Source organism: Pygocentrus nattereri, chromosome 17 (assembly GCF_015220715.1).
Source record: "Pygocentrus nattereri isolate fPygNat1 chromosome 17, fPygNat1.pri, whole genome shotgun sequence".
Taxonomy (NCBI): Eukaryota; Metazoa; Chordata; class Actinopteri; order Characiformes; family Serrasalmidae; genus Pygocentrus; species Pygocentrus nattereri.
In genome coordinates this window covers 24,041,907-24,066,385 of record NC_051227.1, presented here as the reverse complement: position 1 = coordinate 24,066,385, position 24,479 = coordinate 24,041,907, and the positions used below count along the sequence as shown (strand labels likewise).

The window sequence follows — 24,479 nt, the reverse complement described above, 5'->3', positions numbered from 1 at the left end:
AGGCTTCGGCATGAAATATTCAAACATGCTAACAAGACCCTGAACCATGGGGGCCCCAAGGCCTACCACACTTTGAAGTACTTCGATGTTGTTGATGCTCCTACCACATGCGAGAAGCCCGATCTCTCCCTTGCAGGGATCGATCCCTTCATAGCCAGCTCTGTGGATGAGAAACCCTCCGGAATATAAATGAGTTCTGCTCAGTAAGGTACGTTAAGGAGACTCTGGGAAGTTTGCAATCCCCTTTTTACAGCCCAAAGAGACCATATCAATTTAAGCCTTATACATACCACATGTCGTTCTACTGGGAATAAATAATTTTTTTTTTTTTTTTTTGGGAAAGAATATTCAGATCAAAGAAAGCTATTCAAAATTGATGATGCTATAAAAGTGGTCTTTCTTCTTAGGGGTGCTGCAATACGTTCACTGGATAACTTCTGAAATGTTTCTCTTGGCTTAGCCAGCATTGTCAAAGAAAGCCCAGAGACATTTTACTCAAGTTGCACAAGCTCATTTCAGGACTGACAAAAAAGTGAGAAAAACAGAAGAATTGAGCGACTAATGTTTTATTTCTGCTTGTAGTGATTCTGTGCTCTGTTGATAACATATCCAGAACATGCATGAGGTTTGCAACATTCTTAAAGGGGAATTTCAAAATTTTTGCACAATGACATCATCACGATACAAAGTCATGCAAAATGGCTTGATGTGAAATGCGCTGTTCTAGACAAACTTGAGTCAGAACTGTTCACAACAGAAGTGAGAGGAACCAGACGTCCAAAGCATCTGAAAGCTCATCAGAACATTGCATGAAATGAATATCAATAAATTGCCTGATGCCTGAAACTGAGTGTTTACATGCACTCAATAACAATAATCCAATTCATTATCGGATTTCTGCAGTTGTCAGATTATTCAAATGGTTATGTAAATACCCTATTCCGATCTAGAAATCTGATAAAGAGGGCTGGATTTTAGCTCAGTAATTATGTTTCTCAGTGCATGTAAACTCTTACTCTGATTTCTTTCGGGTTTGTCAGTCTGAGCATGTACGAAAACGGATCGCTGTACCAGAAAATGAGCAAGCTACAAGATGGCAACATGATGAAACCGACTATATTCTCAACTAAATGAAGGATTTAAATATTCTTCATCTAGATGATGCATGTTCATTTTTTCTGATAATGTGGTGCAATGTTTTTTGTTTTTTTTTAAAAAGGCATGGTCTGAATTTTGAGTTTACATTTGACTGGTGATTTTGGATATTAAATAAAATGGCCATGCTTGTGTTGTAGACATCATGACCCCTGGTTCCAAGCAAGCTAATTCCTCTACAGTGCATCATTCTGAATGACTTTGTTTCCATCTCAACAACTGCATTATGAAGAAATTTTGAAATATTGGCAGAATTCCCCTTTAAGCTTCACAGGACAGGTTTGTATGATGCAAAACAATCGTGGTACAATCTTGCAAAAAATCTATGTATTTATTTGCAATAAATACATTTACTCTGTAAAGAAACTGCTCAGTGTCACTATCAAACGCAGATGAATAAAAAGGCAGAAACATAAAATGGAAAAAACTTTACAATCAACATACAAAGAATGAATTTAAACATCTATCTCTTTCAACAACAGTGGCATACACACATGGCATACATTTTTTTTTCCATATTCGGCTCAGTCACCTTCATGACTGCTTCTCTTTCCATTCTGTAAAATATCATTGTAGTCCATGGTTACGTCCTCTGGACTCTTATTAACAGTACACTCTGCTTGCATGCTCTCCTCAGCAGGAGAGTCCACTCTAGGTTTGGGTTTTGAAACAATCTCCTCACATATATTCAGCAGAGTCTGTCAGAACAAACAAGAACAAAAAATGGGACTGTTTACAAAATAGCCTGTTACAAAGACTGTGATTTCTCTGTTGAAAATGCATAAAAAGACTACTTTAAAAGCACTTTTAGGTGCCTACTGTGACCACAGGCTCTGATTGCTGGCAACATGCAGGGACTGACTAATGGGTGCGAGAGCATTTTCCCTCACCTGTAGTTTCTTGTGGATCTGAGTGCTGTGAACCGCTGGCTCGTCCTCAGGCCTGAGCTGCTCCTGGGATTTCCTCATGGTGGCCATCCACTCATGTGTCTCCCGCACGCACGTCCTCACCTTCTCCATGTCCGGTTCATCAATATGCTTGTAGCTTTCACTCTGTGGGACAGAGGCTTAGTTACGTTTCTACAGCAACATTGAGTGCCAGATTAAAATTGACTGATTTTGTGGTTTAAACAAAGCTAATCAATTTTATACAAGGTATAATTTGCCCATTTTATACAGTGAGTTTTGTTGTTTTCATGACAAAAAAAAACAATAAAATCAGCTTATACACAAGAATACAACGGATTTCAATTAGAGATGACAAAAGAGACCTTTAAAACTTATAATTATGAATTGCTTTAGTCTTTTTTCCCTCAGATAAACCAGTTTCTTGTGGCAATAATGTACTGAAATAACTAAATAAGGTTATACAAGGTAGAGCACGCACTTGATGGCTCAAGGGATATACCAGCAAGCAGGCAAAGAATCTGAAAAACTGCATAATTTGTTTTCTGTGCTCTGAAAATCTCCTAAAACATAGTATTAAAATATAAAATTCCCAATAGACATTTCCATGTGGTTGCTAGTGAAAAATGAATCAGAAAAGACTTCAATCATGTCATGTATTCTGGGTTTCAGTATAAGAGACCAATTGCGTTATCTATGAGCTACTTTTCATATCCTCATCTAGGGATTGCTTAATCTCAAATACTCACAAATAACGCAACACAAAAACACTGCAAACCATGCTAACATTAGCCTGCTGAATAGCTCAGCCAGGGATGTTTTTTGGCATGTTTCAAATGAAGATGCAGCAGAACCTGAATCACCTCTAGCTGTCTGGTCCGTTGCACTTGAAGTAGTCCACTTTGTTTCTGAGGCAATGGACATAAAGGAATGGCTGATCTTTTGGGGTTAGCCTTAGCAAATACTTATATTTGAAAATATATACACACCATGATAACCTCAGAAACTTTTGTCACACTGGTCATACCACCCATTACTAATGCTAAATAAATGTATTACTAATGTATTACTTATAATTACTAAATTATTACTTATTACTAAATAAAATCATGCCTTCAATTTTTTTTTTTAAATTGTTTTCTTTTAAAAAGAATGGCTAATAGAGTAATGATAGCAAACCAAGCTGTTTGTATATTTGCAAACTTAAACGTGTGCACAATACTATCATAATCTGCCATACGGTCCAAAACAAATGATATTTCATGCTGTAGATGCGTAAATAACATTTTACACAGCCATGTACAAAAGTGTGGCTGCCCCTGGTCAAGTGATGTATGTTCTAAGTGAAAATAAGTGAAAATCTTCAATAGGGAACACACTTCTGAAAATTTTAATACACAATTACTGCTTATTTGCTGAATTTAACATGGGGGAGGGGGAAGAAAAAAGAAACAGGGCATGTTTTTTTGTTTTATTTTTTCCCCCAATACATTACACTCAACTAAATTGTGCACTAAAATTTGCAGAAAAAATATCATATTGAACAGGGTGTGATAGTGTATTTTAACATAGAAAATCAGCAAAACATGACCAAAATTATGCAGACTGTAGATGAGCTTTAGCTCCAGTCCTGAGGCACCTACATTACTGTTTTTTTAAACACAAATATTTATTAGCCTATTATAAATCCAGTGTTAAAAAACACAAACATGAAACATGCTAGTGCTGGGTACATAAAGCCCTTTTCGTTTTTACATGAACACTGATGCTGGTGTTGAGCTGTATAATGTTTTCACGTATTCCAGAATTAGCTTAGAAAGATGGCTAATTAATATGTATAACTTCAAGTCTAAAGCACACTAAAAACAGCAAACCAGCTTGTGCTTTGCCAAAGAGTATATGCCTTGAGGGATGGATAATTAGAAACACATGAGTGTTTTTAATTAAATAAAAAATTACACATGTTTAATATGCCACGGGGAATTATTTAAATGGAATAAAAAGCTACACAATATGGGATCTTACACAATAGTTGTTGTTTGCTTTTTTTTTAGTTTTTTTGGTACATTTTAAGTAATTCAGGTTCCAATTTCTCAGCCTAGTGTCTCATGAGAAAACTAGTAAAAATACTAAAGCCATCTCACCCCATTCTTATACTCCTCCATTATTGTACTGTATCGCTGTATTTTGGATAAGAGTTGCTCAAACAGCTTGGGTCTCTTCACAGACTCCTGGTATCTGTCTTTAACAGGCATGCCCAGTTTCTGGAAAGGAGAAAACAATGTGGCGTTATGCCTCGCTGCTTTCAGAGACACAGAAACCTGCGTTGGGTGTTGCAGTACACAGCAACCAATTAGCGTTCTGTGTGGCGAGAGCTGCAGCGGGATTAAGAAAGCTCAGCGCAAGTGGCTCCAGCCTTTAAACCTCCAAGTGCACGACACGCAAAAACGTGGCATGCTGTCAAAATGCTACAAGTATATAAAAAAAAAAAAAAAACGCGGCGTTGTGCTTACACTTCAGGCTAACGGGGGACATAACTCTATGCCGATAAAACCCATTTTACTCTAAGGGGACAAAGCAAATTAAATGAAAGTCTGAAACAAATTAGCAGCATGTGTTTTAACAGTGATACGGTGAATAAACAGATGTGTTTACAAGTCTGTATGACTCACGTGGATTTCTGCCAGCTTGTGCAGATATGTCTGCTTGTCTTGGTCTGCTCCTTCTTCATACAGCCAAGTCTCTGTGAGATTCAAAAGTTCAAAGAACTTCTGCTGCTCCTGCAAGGGGGGTGGGGGAGACATGTCTGTACTATGAATCTACTTTCCATTTAAATAAACTGCCAAGATTAAACACCAGACTCAGGATCTCTACCTTTTATGAAACCTCTAAGGGAACCATTTAGAAAAGTGGATGACGTAGAATGAAAAAGAAATAGGCATTTCTATTTTGCAGTAGACACGACACAATTGTTAATAAATGGATCTCGAATTTCAAGATGAGTGCCATTATCAACACCTCTTTACCCCTTTCAGGCTAGAAATAAGAGGCCTTGTTGAGCAAACAGAAGGCATGTCACTCTGCAGTGTGGCTTAAGAAAAGGAGTAGGCTGGTTAGCTTACATTAGTGCTTAGGAACGTCTGATATGGACCCTCCAGTTTGTGGCGATAGAAGTACACATTCTCCTCCACTGCATTTTTGGCATTGTTCCTCTCCTTCTCCTGCTGGTCTTGCTGGATCATCTGGCCCTGTGTTTGAGAGTGATCTGTGCTAAATATGACAGATTTAAATTGTTTGTCCTAGGCTGGGGTTTTGTATGGCCCCTTTGTGCCAGTGAGAGGACAACATGCTTGATTTATCTTTCACATTTTCCAGATAATGTCTATAATAAAATCTTGTTTTTTTCAGGCTTTTTTTTGGCATTTGCAGGGCTGGCCCAAATAACTGGAATTCATATGTATTCATTTGTTAGGTTGGTCTTCATTTCTCTATTCAGTATTCAGAACCTTTGTCTTTTTTAAGCCATCAAAGCCTAAAAGGCCTTTAGGTAGAACAGTTATCGATAAATTGGTTTAGTTCATGCTAGGCATCCATGTCTCCTTGCCTCAGGGCAATAAACTGCACTGCATTCAGCAGCCATAAGGCTTAAGGAGTAAGGATGCCTCATGTGTGTTAGTCATCGGATCGTAAGATGAAATCACAATCAAAAGAGTGTATCTTACACAAAGTATCCTACACACACAGCTAGTACTGCTCAGGGGCTGTTAGGCAGTGGTGGATAGTGACTAAGTAAATATAATTTTTTTACATGAAAAAAGTACTTAAGTACAGTATCTGTACTTTATTGAAGTATTTCCATTTTGGGCGACTCTGGACTCTCACTTCACTACATTTCAAAGTCAAACATCTTACTTTTTACTTGAAATCTGTCGTTCCTTTTGGTTTATGTGTGCATAAAAAAGCAACATGTCAAAATGAAAGAAGTGCAAAGCTAAAACACCAATCAGGGCACAGCAGTCACTTTGTTTTGAGCTTGTTTAGACCTGTAGGGCATACCGACCCAGTGCAGCAGATGGTTCAACATCAGTACAGCAATTCAACATGGATGGAACTAATCCCACTTCTTGTAAATAGACCACAATATAGAAATATGTACACATATGCAGTTGTGACTGACGCATCTTTTTCTGAATTTATACAAACACTATTTCATGTTGTAGTACATTTGTTTTTGCTAGTTCATGTTTATGAACAAAGACCTACAGATCAATATAGTAAAGGAAAACTCATTTAATGAACCTGTGTTTAAAGTTTTTATTAAACTTGTAACTAAGGTGCAAATAAATCTTAAACTGAAACTTTGCTTGTTTGCAAAATGCAAAAAAGAGTGTTTTGTGCTTATGATCATTGTAACAGACATCAGTGACAGACTAATTAATGACATTCTATTCAAATATTGGTGTTACAAGAGTGACACTAGAGTTTTTTCACCTAAAATAAGTTAATGAAGTGAGTCTTGTTACAAAAATGATAAAAGGACATTAGTCATAATTAATGTTTGTACTTTTACTTTCGATACTCAAGTACGTTTCAAGGCAAATACTTTTGTACTTTTCCTCAAGTGGAGGTCTGAAGGAGGATTTCTACTTTCAAGAGAGTAATATTTTACCTTGGGTATCTTTAACTCAAGTAATTTGTGTAGTTCATCCACCACTGCTGCTAGGCCATTACCACAATAATAAGCCAATTATGATGAATATAGTTTAGAAACTGTAGACATTGGGAATCTAAAATTTCACTAGATCTTTACTGCATGTATATGTCACTTGCGCTCATACACCGTGATTCAAAATGTCTGGAACTCACATATTCACAGACGTATTATGCCTGTCTAGTCCAGCCGGTGTGGACTGAAACACCTGATTAAACTGAAATCTGTATCTGTTTTGGCAGATGGATGACTAATAGAAACTTCAACTGTTGGGGTCAGCCTTAGTTCTTTGAAGCTGAAAAATGTCAGTGCTGCAAACACCAACACATGAACATTATAAATCCTCAAAAAAACATATTGCACAGTTGGGCCTCTCTTGCCTTCATCACATGTAATCTTGGCAAACAACGTGAAACTTTAAAATCAAGCACTACCTCAAGCTCTATGAGAGTATTAAGGTGATCCTTTGGGAGCTGCAGTGTAATTTTCTCCTCGATAGGCAGTCCCACATGTTTTACCTTCATCTTGGCTTTTTTTGCATTGGGGGGCTGGCCACTGAACTCTCCATTCTGCTGTCGAGACAAATACCACAACACGCATTAATATTCACGTATAACATCTCTCTAAGTCTAAATGACAGATAATGTATGTTTGTCCTCCACAGAGAGACGGTGTCAAATTATAAAATACATCAGAGGCACACACAGTCACAGACGCACTCAGACATGCTGTATCACTAAGCTGTAAGTGAGAGATGGAGCTCACTTACGGCCAGTGAATGTGAAAGATTCTGCGCTTTTTCCATGGGGGGGCAAAGGGCTGTGGGCTGGTTTTCTCTGTCTAACGGAGTATGATCATTTGATTCCTGGGTCTTGTCCTAGAATCACAGTCCCAGGGAACTGACTATTACATTTTAAACACATACACATTGCATTATTTCACTTCATTACAAGTATCTCTATGATGCACCCACTGTCACCCTCATAGAAACATTCCCCCTTTTTTAGGATGATATTTAAACACATCTGGTACTCTTTCATTGAAACTAGGGTTAACTGATATGAAATGATACCGATTTTAAAGAGCCCAAAATTTTGATAACCAATGCCTCAGCCAATATAACTACATGGTTGAAAATGAAACCAACTCCACTAATTTTAGCAGTATTTGACTGACTGATAGACTGCAAAACATGATATCTTGGCAAGGAATATCTAGTCAATATATACCGATCAGGCATAACATTATGACCACCTCCTTGTTTCTACACTCACTGTCCATTTTATCAGCTCCACTTACTATATAGGTGCACTTTGTAGTTCTACGTTTACTGACTGTAGTCCATCTGTTTCTCTGCATACTCTGCTTACTTTGTTTGCCCCCTTTGACCCTGTTCTTCAATGGTCAGGACCCCCATGGACCCTCACATAGAAGGTACTATTTGGGTGGTGGATCATTCTCAGTGGACCATGTGAGTTGTGCTGGTATGAGTGGATCAGACACAGCAGTGCTGGACAATGCTGGACAATGAGCGTAGAAACAAGGAGGTGCTCATAATATGCCTGATCGGTCTATCTACTATTTCTCATTTTAAGAAACTGTAACTTATTTGTGGAATTGTTTTGTCATTTATCATATATCTATTATGTGCCAATGGAATGAGACCATTTGTCGAGATAAAACTACTTTTAAAAAAGAGATTTTCAAGAAAATCTGTATAATATTCTTACAACACTCTTATAATGAGAAAAATTTGATTTATTGACTAAATGTAATGTTTTCACTTTTCACCAAGGTATTGTATCATGACTGAGTCTCTTTTTTTATTTAAAGTAACAATTTCAACAGGTATTAACAGTTGAAAACTGGCAAAGTCTTAAATAACAGTTTTTTGCTGATGGATTTCTCAAGATAATAATCAGGCCCCAATAAAAATCAGCAAGAATTGGTGAGGCCCCTAATTAAAGTCAAAACAAACAAAACAAAGTCACAAAACTGAGACTGAACTTAAGTCAAAAAGCTCACTGTTTGTGATTCATTCGTTCAAAAGTCTAATAACACGTACCTGTCCATCAGCCTCATCCAGACCATCCTGGGTGCTGACCTCCTCAATGGTGTTTTCCCCAAGGTCTCCATCAGCATCTGCAGCGCTGACCCTCATCACCATGGTAGCTGAGGTTACATCCATAATGCCACTGGCATTTACTTGAACTTTGACCTTCACTTTTGATTTCTCTGCATTGTCCTGGGCCTGTACATTCTGCACTTTATACTCACCTGAGGAGTAGTATGGGCATATCACTGAGAGGCACGCCATATACAGCAGGGAGACACAGAGATTTTCATTTAAATTTTTTTTCATTATCTACAAACCTCAATTCCAGAAAAAGATAGGGCAGTATATGAAATGCTTAAGGCTATGCTGTTGTAAGGTGCAGAATGTAGCTCTGCACTGTCATGATGAAATACACAAGGATGATGTGCAAGTTATCGATGCCATGGGGACTAATACATACGGCTTCTTCTGTGCACAGTACATTCATAATATGATGCATTATGATGTGTATATTTCATGAGATATGCATCACAGTTTCTAATGCTGTGCTGTCTGAGTTATTAAAGGTCAGAAGCATTCACTTGTGTTTTCCAGCATTGCCCTTCTCATGCAGAGCTTTCTCTGGATTGCCTGAAACTTCTGATGATATTTTACACTGTAGAGGGTGAAATACCTAAAAGCCCTACAGTCGCTCAGTGAGATTTTTTTTTTTTGCAATGGGTTGAGCCTCGACCCATCCAAGCTCAAAGTCCTTAGCCTTTCCTGGATTCTCCTATTATACCCAAGCGTGACTGCTTTAAGATTTTTTTTTAAACATTTTTCAACGTTCCTAGAGGTAAATTGCCCCTGGAATGTGTAGCATGCATCAGTTTCATAATGAGCGTATGCCTACAAAAAAACAAAGCTGACAAGCTAAAACAGTAAATATCTTTTTGTTTAAATACAAATCAAAATGTAAAAAACAAGCAAAAACAAAAACAAACTTTTTTTTGGAATTGAGGTCTGTAAAATAAAAGATTCTCATGCTTTTGCTTGGCTTTCTGCAACTACTGCATCAAACTTTTACCACATCAAGATCTACTTGAGATTTATTCCAGGGGGAGCTACAACAGGCAAAAAAAAACAAGAAAAATTTTTCCCCTTATATAATTGTGTGATTCTCACCAATCTTGGCCTCAGGGAATGGCAGAGATCCAGGATCTGAATAAAAAGCCTCCAGAACAAAGGGTTTATTCCTGTGGAACGTGATAACTTTGGAAGAAGGGGAGGGGTGGTTCTTGCCAAATATCTCATGACAACTGGAGGGAGAGAACAATTACAAAACAGTCTGAGAACAGCACCAAGCATAAAATATACATTATGTTCAAGCAGATGTATACCACAGCTCCAATTAAGATATCTCTTGCAAACTATCCATTGTTGTTATTGCTGTGAAAGCCAGGGGTCTTTTGCACACTGCGAGCTGTACTTACGACTTGGCTTCATCTGCTTCGCTGCTCCAGGAGAGAGAGATGGGGAATGGGATAACATCTGTGATGCAGAAATCTCGCACTTTGAATGCAGGGGAGAGCATGGCACACTGTGGAAAGGAAGACAATCATTACACCAGAATGAATTAGAATCTCTGTACCTCCCACCTTTAATACGTTTGGTTGTGTGCCTTAACAAATCCTTTTAATACACGGAACTTGTGGATGCCAACTTTTCCATGAAAATCAGAGATAAGCAATTGGCCTCCAGTATTTGTCCAACTTCAAGACTCATCCTAACCTGTTCCCCACATTTTCTGTTCCTTTTTAATCTCTTTGGCAGTCTTTAATCACTGGGTAACGAGTTGTTACACTTTCATATCAAGATAAGTCAATGCACATTTGGACTGATTCTGGATTTTAATGCGACACATCCTTCTTTTGATCTCATCACTAAAGTCTTCACACTGCCAAGCTGTAGATAACAAGCTGATTTCCACTGGGGCCTCTGAAAGCTCATCGTGCTGTCACCATATGGCGGAAAAACTCCCTACCTGTAAAGCACAGCCTCTGGCCACCGCTTCGTCTGCATTAAGTGTGGTGCTCACATCCCTTCTGAAGAATTTGCTGATCTGGGCCTTCACAGCAGGGATGCGTGTAGCTCCTCCAACAATCTCCACCGCGTTGATGTCCTGCAGCTGCACCTGAGCCTGCTCCAGAGCAGCCACTAGAGGAACGGTCACTCGCTCAATCAGGTCAGCACAGAGCTCCTCAAACTTGGCCCTGTATGCAGGCGAACACAGCTTTTTGTATTAGGCACCAGAAGGTTCCTTAAGTTTCCTCATGTATTGGCATCATATTGCTAGAAAAGGATGTTTATGCAAGTATCTATATTTTAAAGCAGGTACCACGGTAAAAAAAAAAGGTCATGCACTTACATTTACACACATACTGTCTTTTCTATATTTACACAGAGTTACATTTACTTAGTTAGATGTACGTACAGGGGCCATTCCATAAGTTGAAATTCACTTTTCTGTCACATCACATGAACCAACACACTCCCAAATCCTCTTTTGACTAAATGAGTACAAATTCCCATAGACACACTCCAAAATATTGCGGAAAGCCTTCCCAGAAGAGTGGCGGCTGTTAATAGTTGCAAAGGGTGTGGCAACTCCATATTAATGACCATGCCTATGGACTGAGATTTCCAATGAGTTCATAGAGATGTGATGGCCAGGTGACCACATACTTTTGGCCATTTAGTGTGCATCCGCCTATGTGCTTCAGCCCCAACTGCTTTCTGAATGAGGCTCAATACAGAGCAGCCAGAGAGTTAATTTACATATATCTTAAAGACACAGTAACAAAAATAACCTGTATAATTATAAGGGATAAAGAAAAGATGGAGACTAGTCATGTGAAAACACATTATGATGGCTTTTACATAAAACAAAACAAATGTTTTAGATGGACCTCAGGGAAAAAAGAATACAATGTAGCACATGGGCCCTTTTAATGAAAATTTTGAGCTTTGCAATTACTTTTACTAATACTCAAGTATATTTGGGAAGAAAGCAATCTGCTTATTGATGCATTCCCTTTCTCAGTTCCACTATAGCAATTCATATTGAGCTCATTCTCGTGTGTTTAATTTCATTCTGTACTGTTTATCCAGCTCCTGTTCTGCTTTACTGTTGATCACACCTCTCACTTTGTAGCTTTTTGTTATAGACCAAAAGCATCCTAAAAAACAAGATGGACAGAGCCTGACAGTTTTCTGTTCCTGAAGCTGGATGTACTAAGACATTTCACCGTAGTTCTACTGGGAACAAGCGTATTTTGTCATGGCAGCTTACGATTTTTAAAGCAAGTAAGTTAAAGCTAGGAGTAGCGATATGGCATATTAAATAAAATTGATCCATCATGCATTTCCATAATACACAATATGCATCATAATATGTAATTTCTTGAGTTTGGATATGTTAGAAAAAACAAAAAGGATACCCTAATGAAACTGGTCTGTATTTTTGTATTTTGGAAGTGCAGAATGTTGATGTGAGCCTGGGCTACTGCACTAAAATATCTGCATTTTGTTATCCTACAGAAATAAGTTTTACATTTCAGGCATATATTTTTATCCAACTGTACTTATAACACTATTTTTATTCAATTGTATTTATAACACAATTAAACTGGACTAATTATACTCTGTGATGAAACGTAGTTGGTCAGTGTTTTTCTGATAATATCTCAAAACAATATTCTAATGTAACAATTTATCATGATAGCAATATCATCATATTGCTAATTTCTGCTTAAAGCAAAATGTTTCTTCATGTAACTGGCTTTTGGTTCTTACATCCAATTCCATTGTTAACATGTAAGTCATTTAGAGATGTTTGATTATAAAATGTTACATCATAGAGAAACTTACTGACTCCTTTATTTACAGTAGTTTTGACAGGAACCAGGGGTTGCTACATCGCCATAAAACATAGCCATTTCTTTTACTCTCCAAAATATCCAGTTAATCTGCATGTCTTTTTGAATGTAATGTTGATAAGGGTACAATAGTGGTACATTAAAAAATATATTTTTTTGCAAGCTGCATGTATCTCTCCACCCTGAATAGATTTTACAAAATACATCTTAGGCAAATTCTTCTCTAAAAGCGATGTTTTAGGCATCGGGTGGCAAATTAATAACCATTTCACCTAATAACTTTCTATGAGGGAGCTTTTAGAGGCAATAAATGCTTTGGACATCTGGTTCCTATGACCACCACTGTGAACAATTCAGACTCAGTAAGTTTCTTTAGAACAGAGCATTTCACTACAAACCACCCTGAATGACTTTGTTTGCATCTTAAAGACTGAATTATGTACTAAAAATGTCTAAGAAGATATTTAAAAAAAGAAAATTATGCAAAGAGTTTGGAAAAATCAGTGAAATTCCCTTTTAAAACAAAGAATTTAAGCTTCAGTCCTGGGCCACAGCTCAAGGACCTCTCGTATTTAAACACATTTCATGAATTAATCAGCTAATAACCCCTTTATTGGCTGAATCAGGATTTTAGAGAGTTAAAAACGATTGCAGTGGTGTAGCCCTGTGGATCTTAAGTTCAGCAACCCTAATATAGCCCTAATATAGAGCTGTGTCTGCAAATTTAATACAGGCAACATGTTTCTAACCCTTTATGCTTCACTGCAAATCAAGTATTTTAAAAACATGTGCACCTTCTCATTATAGCAGGTACCGTCACTTGATGTTATCGCATTCTGAATATATCTTTTCTTTACAATATCAAAGTCAGGCATATGTTTTGAGGCATGTGTAGATATCTGGTGGAATTTGGCAGCAGTTTCACGGAAATACAGTCCCCTAAGAGCACAGTGAACGCTTATCTGGAAGCTCCATATCTGTCAGTCAAATAAATTGGACACACAATATCTTACATGATGAAAAGGCCTCTCCCAGCCCACGAGATGCAAAAATGTACTTCCATCTTTTATATATTTAAAGCTTAAGCAATCTGAACTCTATCCACATGATTGCTTCCCAAAACGTTCTGGAAGAGACAGTATTCAACGACATCACTGAGACCAGTACCTATTCATCTTCCCCGACACGTCCTTATCGTCCATAAAGCACTCAATGTTCAGAGGGATGTCTGTGGAGTTACTGCTCATCAGCTTCTTAAGCTTCTCGCACTCTTGCTGGAGCCGCAACAAAGCTCGAACCCTGGACTTAACGTCCAGCTTGTACTTGGACTTGAACTCTGCACAGAAGTGCTCCACAAGCCTCTGATCAAAGTCCCTGCCACCCAAATACGGATCAAATGCAGTGGAGAGCACCTGCAGAGGAAATAAGGTTCAATGGTTCACTGATGTTCTAGCCTACAGGTAAAACTTTAGCCTCTTTTCCACCGTAGAGCCGAATGGATTACAGACAGTTGCCTTTGTATGGCCATGAGACATAGGTGTTTACTGATTGGCTTTACAATAGGGGTTCACTAATCCTGAATTTGTGTAGCTGCTTCCAATTCCTTTACAGTCAGATCAGCCCATTTTGGTTCTTTTTTTTTTAATCAAGACTCACTGTGTTGCTTTGCTCTTTACCCAAAGCTTTCACCTTGCAGGTTAAATGAATGGATTTGAATGCAGCATGAGTTGGTTGGCTCCTAATATTTACATCATAAAACCATAAGACAGATTGGCCAAAACAAAAATAAAATCATGTTATTGCCAATAACAGGTAATGAGCAAATACAAGAGGGATTCCCATCCTGGCTAATCACGGATGTGGACCCCAACTTTGCATAACTTTTTAAGGTGCCTCATCCATCATTTCAAAACCAAAAATTAGTCCAACAGATCTCAAGATTCCAAATCCTCTACACTGTCCATACAAGAACTGCGAGCAACAGTAGTTACTTAGTTACACACAGCAGAGAATGGACCATATTTACGCTTGACCCCAACTCAGAACATATAGGGATAGAGTAAAAAGGTGGACCCTCTCAGGGATGTTAAAACCGTTCTGAGAACCACTGACGTACAGAGCTAAGCAAATTGTTTAAAACCATTTACCTAATCAGTAAGTATATTTTAACCATTAAAACACTATATAGCATTAAAACAAACAAAAATTAGCATAAATGATTTTTCAATAAGACTGATACCTTGTGTGCTGGTAAGAAGACCACAGGTTTGGTTCTTGACTTTTCCTTGATGCTGTCAGCCATCACACAGATTAAGCACACTATCTGTTTTGATTAGCCAAACAAGGTACTGGATGATAACTGCAAATAGCGGGCTGCCATGAGTAGAGGTTTGGATATGGGTAAAGAGTCCATACTGTGGACAAAAACATTTTCCACACTTTTTTAAAATGACTTGTCTGACAATCAGTTTTAAAGTTCCAAAACGCACAGTTCACGCCTCAGTCAATATACATGGAAACTATGCTGTTTTGTGATGTCATGAACACAAGCATGTTTATGTATATTCACCTATTCATTCACTCTAGGAGAGTTTAGCTTCACTCACTCAAGCTACAAGGAGTGATTAGGTCCAAACTACGTTTTGGTACAGGGCAGCCAATCAGAACATAAATCTCTTGTATATATCAGTCTTAAAGCAACAGTTACAAACAGGCTGATTAATCACATAAAACTGTGGACCTCAGGGAACAAAATAAGACAAAAAATGTAGGATACGGGCTCTTTAAACAGCATCTTAACACATGAATACTACATACTGTATTGTTGATTGTATTTATTCTAATAGTCACTATAGACTAGTGTCTAATATTGGTATTTGTCAGAGCTAATAAATAAACTGCCCTCAATAGTGTTTTTTTAAATATAATTTCTCTAGTGCCTAAGGCTTTTGCACAGTACTGTACAACAACTTTATAACATGCAACATCATTGACCTGCAGTAGTTTCTGTACTTTCTAGTTTTAGTGTAGCAGCACATCAGATAGAAAAAGAACCTTTAACCGCTTGTCGCAACTCTGCCTGTGGTACCCGTTCGGCTCTACAGTGGGAAAAAACCACTGTGACTGCGTTAAACTGTTGCTCACCTTCAGCTTTCCTTTATTGAATGCGCAGGCAGACACCTGAAAGGCTGAATGCCCCATGTCAACAAAGAACACAATCCTAGGCTTCTCCTCAGGATCTGGCAGATCTTGCTTGTATATGCCATAACTCAGTGCCACTGGGAAGACAAATGATGCAAGCATGTCAGTATGACTCACGAACATTTGGTTGGGGGGAAGGTGGGGGATTTACACAGTAATTGGCAGGATGAGCGTAATGAATCCCTAACATACCTGCACTGGTGTCATTCATCAGCCTCAGGCAATTCAGGCCGGCAATCTTGGCAGCATCCAGTACAGACCTCCTCTCTGAATCAGTGAAGAATGAAGGGATCTATGCATGATAAAATCATTCGCATGGCCAACGGAAAAGAAGGAAAAAAAAAGAAAGGGCGCACAAACAAACACAAACTGTGTGATTGGTGTTTGCCACAGTTGTGAGTGTGTAATGTGTACAGAGATAAAATGTAGAGAACTGTGATTTGGAAGCTTTGGGAATGGTGTGCAGGTTCTCAAGGTTGGCTATATATATAAAAAAAAGTTAAATAATGTGGAAAAGTCAGAGTGAGACCTTCATTATTTAATTACTCATTAAAATGGCCATTAAGTTCTTAATTTTTCAGGAGACATTTCTGAGGACATTCAATGTAAAATGTACTCACTTAACCTCTTTCTGGACACTGTTTGCTCTCTGTGTGTGAAATATTGAGCTGCTAGCAAGCAATGATGTGTGAAAGGGAAGAGGTGAGATCTTGACTTGCTAGCTCAGCTACTTTGGTGAAAACCAAGCTAACTTCCTGTTTTGTAACTGTCACATTTCCGTCTAAATTTACTCCAACATTGCTGAAAGGTTGTAAAGTAAATAAGTATAGAGACTCAAAGAGAGTCAAAGAAAAATAATTGAAAGAAACGCAAAAGCTTTCCAAAACTGCTATTCAAAAAAGTTATTTAAAGATGGAGAAAACATGAACTGTACAAGTCCTGGTAGACACCAAAACTGTCACCATCAGATAAAGAATAATTAAAAGCTTTTATACTTAAGAGTGAGAAGAAAATCTAACTCCACTCTTAACCTCAGATCTGAAAAAAAAAAAAAAAGTCAACATCACTGAATGTCATAAGAATCACAAAGTTCAACCAACTTCTCAGTCCTGATCCCATTTTTTTTTCTTTTTATCCCTGCTGCTTGTTTTAAGTGTCACTTTGCCCCTTATATTTGAGTTACAAAGGGTAGTGGTTGAAATCTTTCCCTATCAAAAGGGACAACCATCAAATAAAAAAGAACATTACTTCACTGATGTAACTGCTGCACCATTTTAGGTGAAACAGGAAATTGAGCTACTAGCAATTTTTACTTGTTATGAAGAAAATGGCCAAAATACATTGAAGCGACATTAAACTATGATAATACAATCATTATCGTCATTTTTTAATGGAGAAAACACATTTGTGGGTTTGTTTGGTTGCTTGCGCAGCATCTTGTTATTCTTTTTTTCTTATTAACACTCGGTTAGGAGGGTGCCTCTGAAAAACCTTTGTTTGGAGAGACTTTACCCTACCCCTCTATCTCAATAAAAATCAGGACACCCTACTGAAATGGGATTGGGCCTAAGACTGAACTTTGGAGGTGTGGAAAAATGTCCCTGCAGATTTTTTGAGAAACTCAAAGCAAGAGTGCTGAAAAAAATTGAAGCTGTAATGAAGGCAAAAATTGGACACAGTGAATACGGAAAAATCTGGTGTTAGATTTTGAGGCTTTGTTATATGTAATGATGTAAAATGAATAATTTGTACTTAAAAGCAGTTTTAATAGGGATTTAAATACATGAAGGGTCTCTGACTTTTGCACATTGCACTTATTTTGTGTGTACAATAAGACATGTTCTCAGCTTCTAATCTTTCTTTCGTGTATCACAATGTTAATATCTAGCAAACACATTAAGGAAGAGGTTCTTTTGTGAAGCTTTTAGCCCAAAATGTTCAAACTGAATGTCTGTGTTTAAAAGGTTGCAGGTGGAAACTTACAGAGATGACACACTCAACTACTTTCTTCTGTAGACTGGCTTCTGCAGTTTCTTTCATCTTAGTCAGCAACATGGCAGTGATCTGTTCAATAGTGAACTGGTGCTCCTTCTCCAGGTACACAACCTAAAAATGAAACACATTCATTTATTTGTTAACTAATAACAAATATTGAACAAAGCTTATGTTGCTTTAAAAGTTTTATAGTGGATCTCAATCACTGGAGAGTAAAAGAATAAGGAGTAAGTTGTTCCACTGAAGGGATCAAATCATGGAAAACTGAATTTTTCCTCAATGTGGTACCATTCACTTCCTAGCCCATACAGTTCATATTTGGAGACTAAGCAGCAAAAACAGCCCATTTTGAATTTACTGTATCTGTGATGTCATTTACATCCACCTATTGAAACTGACGTTATAAGAAGTGTTCCAGTCCTGTTTTATAAAGAGGCATGATACAAGGCAGCCAATCAGAACACATCATTTACAAACATCAGTCTTCAAGTCACAGTAATAAAAACAGCTAGATTAATTCTAAGGGATAAAGATAGGTTGGAAAAACAAAATAAATACTATAAATGGACCATAACTGGAAATTTAAATGCAAACATATATGAAATGTAGGATATGGATAGGATAGGATTATGTGAAAGCATTCCTTAACCACCTTTAAACATAAAACAGGAATGGTTCAAAGTTTTGGAGACAATGAAGAGGCACTTTTCCAAACAAAGATACAAATCTAGAATTTCAACGAGGAACCTTTTTCAGTTTATAGATTACATGAATATATTTTCATCTCTAAATAGAATTACTGCCATTAAAAGATGTTAACAAATCAGCACCTATTCGGAGGTGTAAGTCTCTAACATTTGTCAGAGTCTCTGTTATTTCAAATTATTACGATCCTTGACTTCAGAAGAAACTCTGGATGAGAAGGTGTCTACAAAATCTTGGATATATAGTGTACACAGACCTCTTGCTATCAGGGTAAAAGTGCTGTCATGATGCTAGAATGTGTATCTTAATATCTGTGGTAATTGTAGTCACTGCGCTTAATACCAAACTGATGATGTACCTAACAAAGTGTCTTGTCTCATCTGAACTACCAGACAAACTGTGACACCTTAAAGTCAACCTGAAGTCATAATGGACCTTCTTACCTTGCAAATTCATCAATCAATGTGTTATGACTTTTACCAGCCTCTAAAATGTCTTCTGATTTTTGGCTACATCATCATGCATCAGGGGTGTGAAACAACTCGGATTGACCAATAACATCATATTTAGTTCCAATCCCATTTATTATTTTTACCCCTACCCCTTGTTTCCAAGTGTAACCTTCTCCCTTGGAACTGAGTTGCAAGGGGTAGTGGTTGAAATCCTACCCTAAGAAATGGGACGCTTAACTAAAAAAGAACATTACTTCATTAAGAGGCTATGAGCGCTGTTCAGCAGACCCTTCTGGTCTGCAGTGATAGCAGAGGAGGGTAAAGTTCAGCAACCTCGCTGCTAGTCTTTAGCTAAATTTAGGGCATTATATGCCTTCAAAGAGGGAGGTGCGAAATTTATTTTTGTCCACATCTAATTTTTCAGTGATATGAAGCTGAAGTCAGCTATTCACCAGCTCCTTGTTAAAAGTTTACCATTCCACCTTAAATAGTGCAGCAGTTCTGTGGTCTGCGGCGCAAGAACGTAACTGCTCCACCATTTAAGGTTTGTTATGAAGAAAAGGACCATAATACGAAAAACACAACATTATGCAAGATAATACAATGGTTATCGTAATTTTTTAACAGAGAAAATACTCACATTTGTGGGTTTCTTTAGTCACTTATGCAGCCATATGTTTGGAGTGTGTCTCTAAAAACCTTCGTTTGGAGGGTCATGTAGCCAAAACACTTCACCCTACACCTCTATCGCAATAAAAATCAGGACACCCTACCCCTAGACGTGAACCCACAAAACGGAGGAATAAGGCCTAAGTAGATATACTGCACAGTCCTACTGGGTGTGGAAACTTCAACCTGAGATTAGATGGTCATCTTTGTCTGGATACAACCGCTCCTGCAGTGTTTTTACCTTTGCACTGACTCTGCCATCACACAGCGGTGCTAAATCATACGGTAAATTGGCCCTCTCTGCTTGAACGACAGCGTCCTCAAACAGTCTGCCATGCAGCCTCTTGAAATTACACACAGTGCTGGCAGGATTGGTTATAGCCTGGAAGAGATTACACACAGAAATAATGCTGTTGCCTTACATAACAAACATAAGTAGGTCATGGTTATTTATAGAAACGCACGGGCCAGCTGCTAGGTCCAGTGGCCCAGGGACAGTCTAGTGTAAACACAGGCCTTGCGCTCATCAGGCCTTACCTGGTTTTTTGCTGCATTCCCAACAAATCTGTTCTTTGGGCCAAATGACACAACAGCTCTGTAATGGAGAATGTGTTAACAGGTCAACGCTTCTGATGTCATTACAGCATCATTACAACAAGGCCAGAATCCTTAACCTACAGACGTAATTTTGTAATTCACAGGAGCATTACAGCTTCATATTACGCTGAGTAAGCCCAGCAGATAAGCAGAGCCTGTCATTATAGACCATTATAGACCTGCTGCTGTACAGCAAACAGCTAGGATATAAATGAGTACATTATATATCTATCTGTAATGGGAAGAAAGCCACATATCTCCAAAATGGTTATTTTACAGGAGAAGGAAAAAACCTACTTTACTTTTAATGTAAGTCAATGTAACCAGAGTTTTTTCCAAGTAATTTTTGGGCCATTTGTTTTGGTCCACTGATCATGAGATTTACAGACAAGGTAAAGAGCAATAGGCATTTTCAAAAACTGTTGAAACAAAAAAGGAGATGTTTATGTTAACATGTTTACACTGTGTGTCAATTTCATGATGAATGGACCAAAGGAAATCATCCAAAATTACTTTGAAAAAAATTCTGGTTACATTGACTTACATTAAAAGTAAAGTATGTTTTTTTCTTTTGTAAAGGCATCATTTTGGAGATACAAGGTTTTGTTCTGACAGCAGCGATACATACATATTTTATGTTGTCAGCCTAATTTCAAGCAGTCTATTTTCAACAATTTTACATATTTCAAACAATTTGCAGGAAGGATAGGAGATATTCTGATGATGCATGGGGCCACAGATATTTCCACAATAACATAGAAACCTGCAGAGTGTCAAGAATGAATTTAAAATGAAATTTACATTCAGAATGCCCCATCTTTGTTGTAACCAAAATCTGTCTGATCACACAGTTAATTTTGAGACAAGAAATCATTATGAATAATAAAACTAAGGTTTATTATGTAATACCATTTATTTAGTTTTCTGTGTTTTTGTGGTTCCCAAAACACTTCAAAGAGGCAATAAACCATGGCTTTGTGTTTTGGTGTCTGGTTAACTATACCTATATATATATATATATATACCTATTGTCCAATAATAACTGTATAAGTTATTATTGGACAATAGGTGTGCGGGAAAAAAATTGATTCTTAGATGCATCATGATGCTGATGGTTCTGAATCGATTCACAAATGTTGGCGGAACCTTTTCCATTCCACCTTAAATTCTGACTGAGGCGCCGAATGTTAATGCGGCACCAATTAAGGTGGAACTGGAAAATTCGAAAGAGAAGCGACTTTTACTTCACAACTTTTTAGCGTTTGACAGTCTCTCGGTGCAGATTTAACGTTCTAGGACTAAGTGACCTTTTGCTAAGTGAACTTCTCGTTGAGAAACGAGGCTTTCGTGCTGTGAAATTATGACCCCTCACTCTCTAAAACAGAACCAAATCCGGAGTTATAAAATCACTAAAGAAAACGGGCCGGGCGGCTGTAACATGTGCTGCGTGGACATCCATTATCACTGGATCTTATTTCACCGTAACAGCGCATTTTATCACAGATGAGCGGCAGCAGCGTCTAATGAGCTCCAAACAAGAGCAGTGATTGAGAGCCTTCCAGCTCACTTACCACGTCACTCCCATTTGTTTTATTAATAAGAGACATTGGAAGTAAATTCATTATACATTATTGCAAATACTTTGCTTTAAAAGTACCAAGTTGTGCAAAAGTACAGTGAGAAAAAAAGAAATCCTGTATAGAAAAAAAAGATGCATCGATAATCGTTTTAAAATCGCATCGCGGTTCTAGAGTCTACAAACCTGGGTCTATAATCAGGTGCTGATTAAGGCTTAACGATTTTGGGGACACTCTGATTTTATACTAAATTTTGAGACTGCAATTTAAATGCAATTATTTTCTATAGATAAATTCATTTCCAGGCCTGTTTTGTTTGGTCAAGAATATCAGAATATCCATTTTGTTCTGGCATGCTGTGGCTTAACAACTGTGTATGTGTGACGGACTACCAGTCAGTTGTGATGGTTGTGACGTCACATATACAAAGCGACATCTGATTGGTCTAACTAACCTCGCTACAGCCGTTTTCTAAGTTCTCTGTTATTAAGCTAACTTTCCCAATTAAAAACATAAAACATCGATGTTAATAGAGTATTCTATAATTAAAAACCTAATTCCTTTAGATCTGAAAATTGCACATCTATAAATTGAGATTTCAATAGTTATAAAAACAAAATAAAAACGATTCATCTTTCAGATTAGAGATGATAATGTATTCGACCTCATTCCTGGGTTTGTATGTGCCCATAAAGACCGTTAGGCCAGGCGTCAGTATCTTATTCCTCAGCCTGCTGTTCGAATTTTCACCTTAAATGGTGCAGCAGTTACATTTACATGTTACATTTACATGTAACTGCTGCACCATTTAAGGTGGAACGGGAAAATTCGAATAACACGCTGGCGAATACAAAGCCAAATTCAGCCTCGTCACTGTTCTGGCTGCAGCCCTACTGCACAGTCTGAAGTAAACATGACGAGGCAAAATTCAATAACTGACCGCCTCTGTATGTCTGAGCTCGCTAACGCTAACTACTCACGGTGTGCAGCGGTCAGTGAACTCATTCGCCACCGTTTCGATCCCCCCGCTTTTCACAACGGCTATGTAGCAGTTCTGAAAGCCCAAGTCAAAACCCACGACGGCCATGGTGACGCTCCGCTCCGGCAAAGCCGTGCAAGGCTCAGCGATATCAGCAGGACTCTGGCAGTAACGTCTCCTCCTATTCCTCGCTGTCGTATCCTGGCTGGTTAGCGGCGCCGACCTGGAGACATTTATAGCTTAAACCGCGAACTTTCCAGAACTTCCTCATCTTCTCCTCGCTGCTCAGTCAACGGCCTCGTTCCAGAAGTTTCTGACCAATGACAGCGCTGCTGAGCGGGGTTGCTCCGGCAACCGCACAGCCACTGTAAACTTCTTGTTCGAATTTTCCCCGTTCCACCTTAAATGGTGCCGCTGTTTTTGTTAGAACGCCTTAGGCGTTACAACGTAACTCTGCACCATTTAAGGTGGAACGGGAAAACGGCAAGTTCCTGAACATAAGCAGGCGAATAGGAAGCCAATGTCAACCAACATGTATACAAGAGAGAGAAGGAAGAAGAAAACCGTAGCTAAAGGTTTTTATAAGGAGCTATAAAACGATAATTATTTATTATAATGATGAAGATGATAACGAAAATTATGTTTGAGTTTTGATATTTGATCACGATGATGCTAACAGTCATGATAAATGTAATGAAGATGATGAAGCAGAAGAACATTGTAGTAATGAAGATAATCACGACTTATGATTAAAATGATTTTTGAGTGATGGCGTTGTTTGATGCTGCTGCTGATGATGATAATGATGATTTGATTATATTTGATGATAGCGAAGATAAGATTTTTTTTATATTTGATTATGAAGATGATAATGTTTAATCATGAAGATAATTGATGAAACTGGATAAAAGTAATGGGGTTTGATGATGAGGAAGATAACACATGATTGTGATGGTGAGGGTGAAGATGAAGATACTGAGGCAGATAACGGAGTTGGTGAACATAGTAAACCTTAAGGTTTAATAATGAAGATGATAATAATGATGGTGATGATGGCAGTGATGGTGGCGATGGTGAAGATGAACATTATGCCGATTATGAAGTTGGTGAACATGATAAAAAATGGGGGTGGGAGGTTCTGGCTTTCTAGCTACAGGCAGAGGTTCTCAGAGCTCTCTCAATCAGTCTTATCCCATACTACCACCACCATGTTGAAGGCACAGTCTGAACTCACAAAATGATGTTTGGTGATGAGTTTGATGACAAAGATGATTATATTGATGATGTTGCTGAGGATGATTATGATGATGATAAACAAAAAAAGACAATTCTGCCCTGTGATGGACTGGCGACCTGTCCAGGGTGTATCCTGCCTTCTGCCCGATGACCGCTGGGATAAGCTCCAGCACCAAAAGCAAAGGGTGTGGTGATGTTTGATTATGACGAAGAAAGAGATGATAATGATGAAAATAATGATTGATGATGATGATGATGATGATGATCACATTTGAATGATAATGTTTGATGAGAAGTCTTACACTCATTATGATGAAAAGTGGA

General features: G+C 38.0%; 2 protein-coding genes across 6 annotated transcripts in view; one reads left to right on the top strand and one right to left on the bottom strand.

Annotated features, from left to right (window-relative positions):
- Nucleotides 1-1,462, top strand: part of wdr95 (WD40 repeat domain 95) — a 53,349-nt gene extending 51,887 nt beyond the window's left edge. The window contains exon 30 of the mRNA XM_037546786.1: nt 3-1,462. Coding sequence (XP_037402683.1) covers nt 3-189 — 187 coding nt within the window. The 3' untranslated portion in view covers nt 190-1,462. The remainder of the gene's footprint in view (nt 1-2) is intronic.
- hsph1 (heat shock 105/110 protein 1) lies at nt 551-23,234 on the bottom strand. 5 transcript variants are annotated; one of them, XM_017708568.2, is made up of 18 exons: nt 22,921-23,234; nt 20,304-20,361; nt 20,008-20,148; nt 17,929-18,051; nt 16,138-16,237; nt 15,889-16,022; nt 13,912-14,156; nt 10,851-11,079; nt 10,300-10,406; nt 9,992-10,125; nt 8,837-9,072; nt 7,541-7,648; nt 7,206-7,343; nt 5,183-5,308; nt 4,733-4,840; nt 4,205-4,324; nt 2,046-2,207; nt 551-1,853 (listed from the first exon to the last, which is right to left on the bottom strand). In XM_017708568.2, the coding sequence occupies exons 1-18, from the start codon at nt 23,025-23,027 to the stop codon at nt 1,680-1,682; spliced, it is 2,550 nt and encodes an 849-aa protein (XP_017564057.2). In that variant the 5' UTR covers nt 23,028-23,234; the 3' UTR covers nt 551-1,679. The 5 variants fall into 5 exon arrangements, with proteins under 5 accessions (XP_017564057.2, XP_017564059.2, XP_017564060.2 ...); XM_017708570.2 differs by having other exon boundaries at nt 7,206-7,340; XM_017708571.2 differs by having other exon boundaries at nt 8,837-9,048.
- Between the last annotated feature and the right edge of the window lie 1,245 nt (nt 23,235-24,479).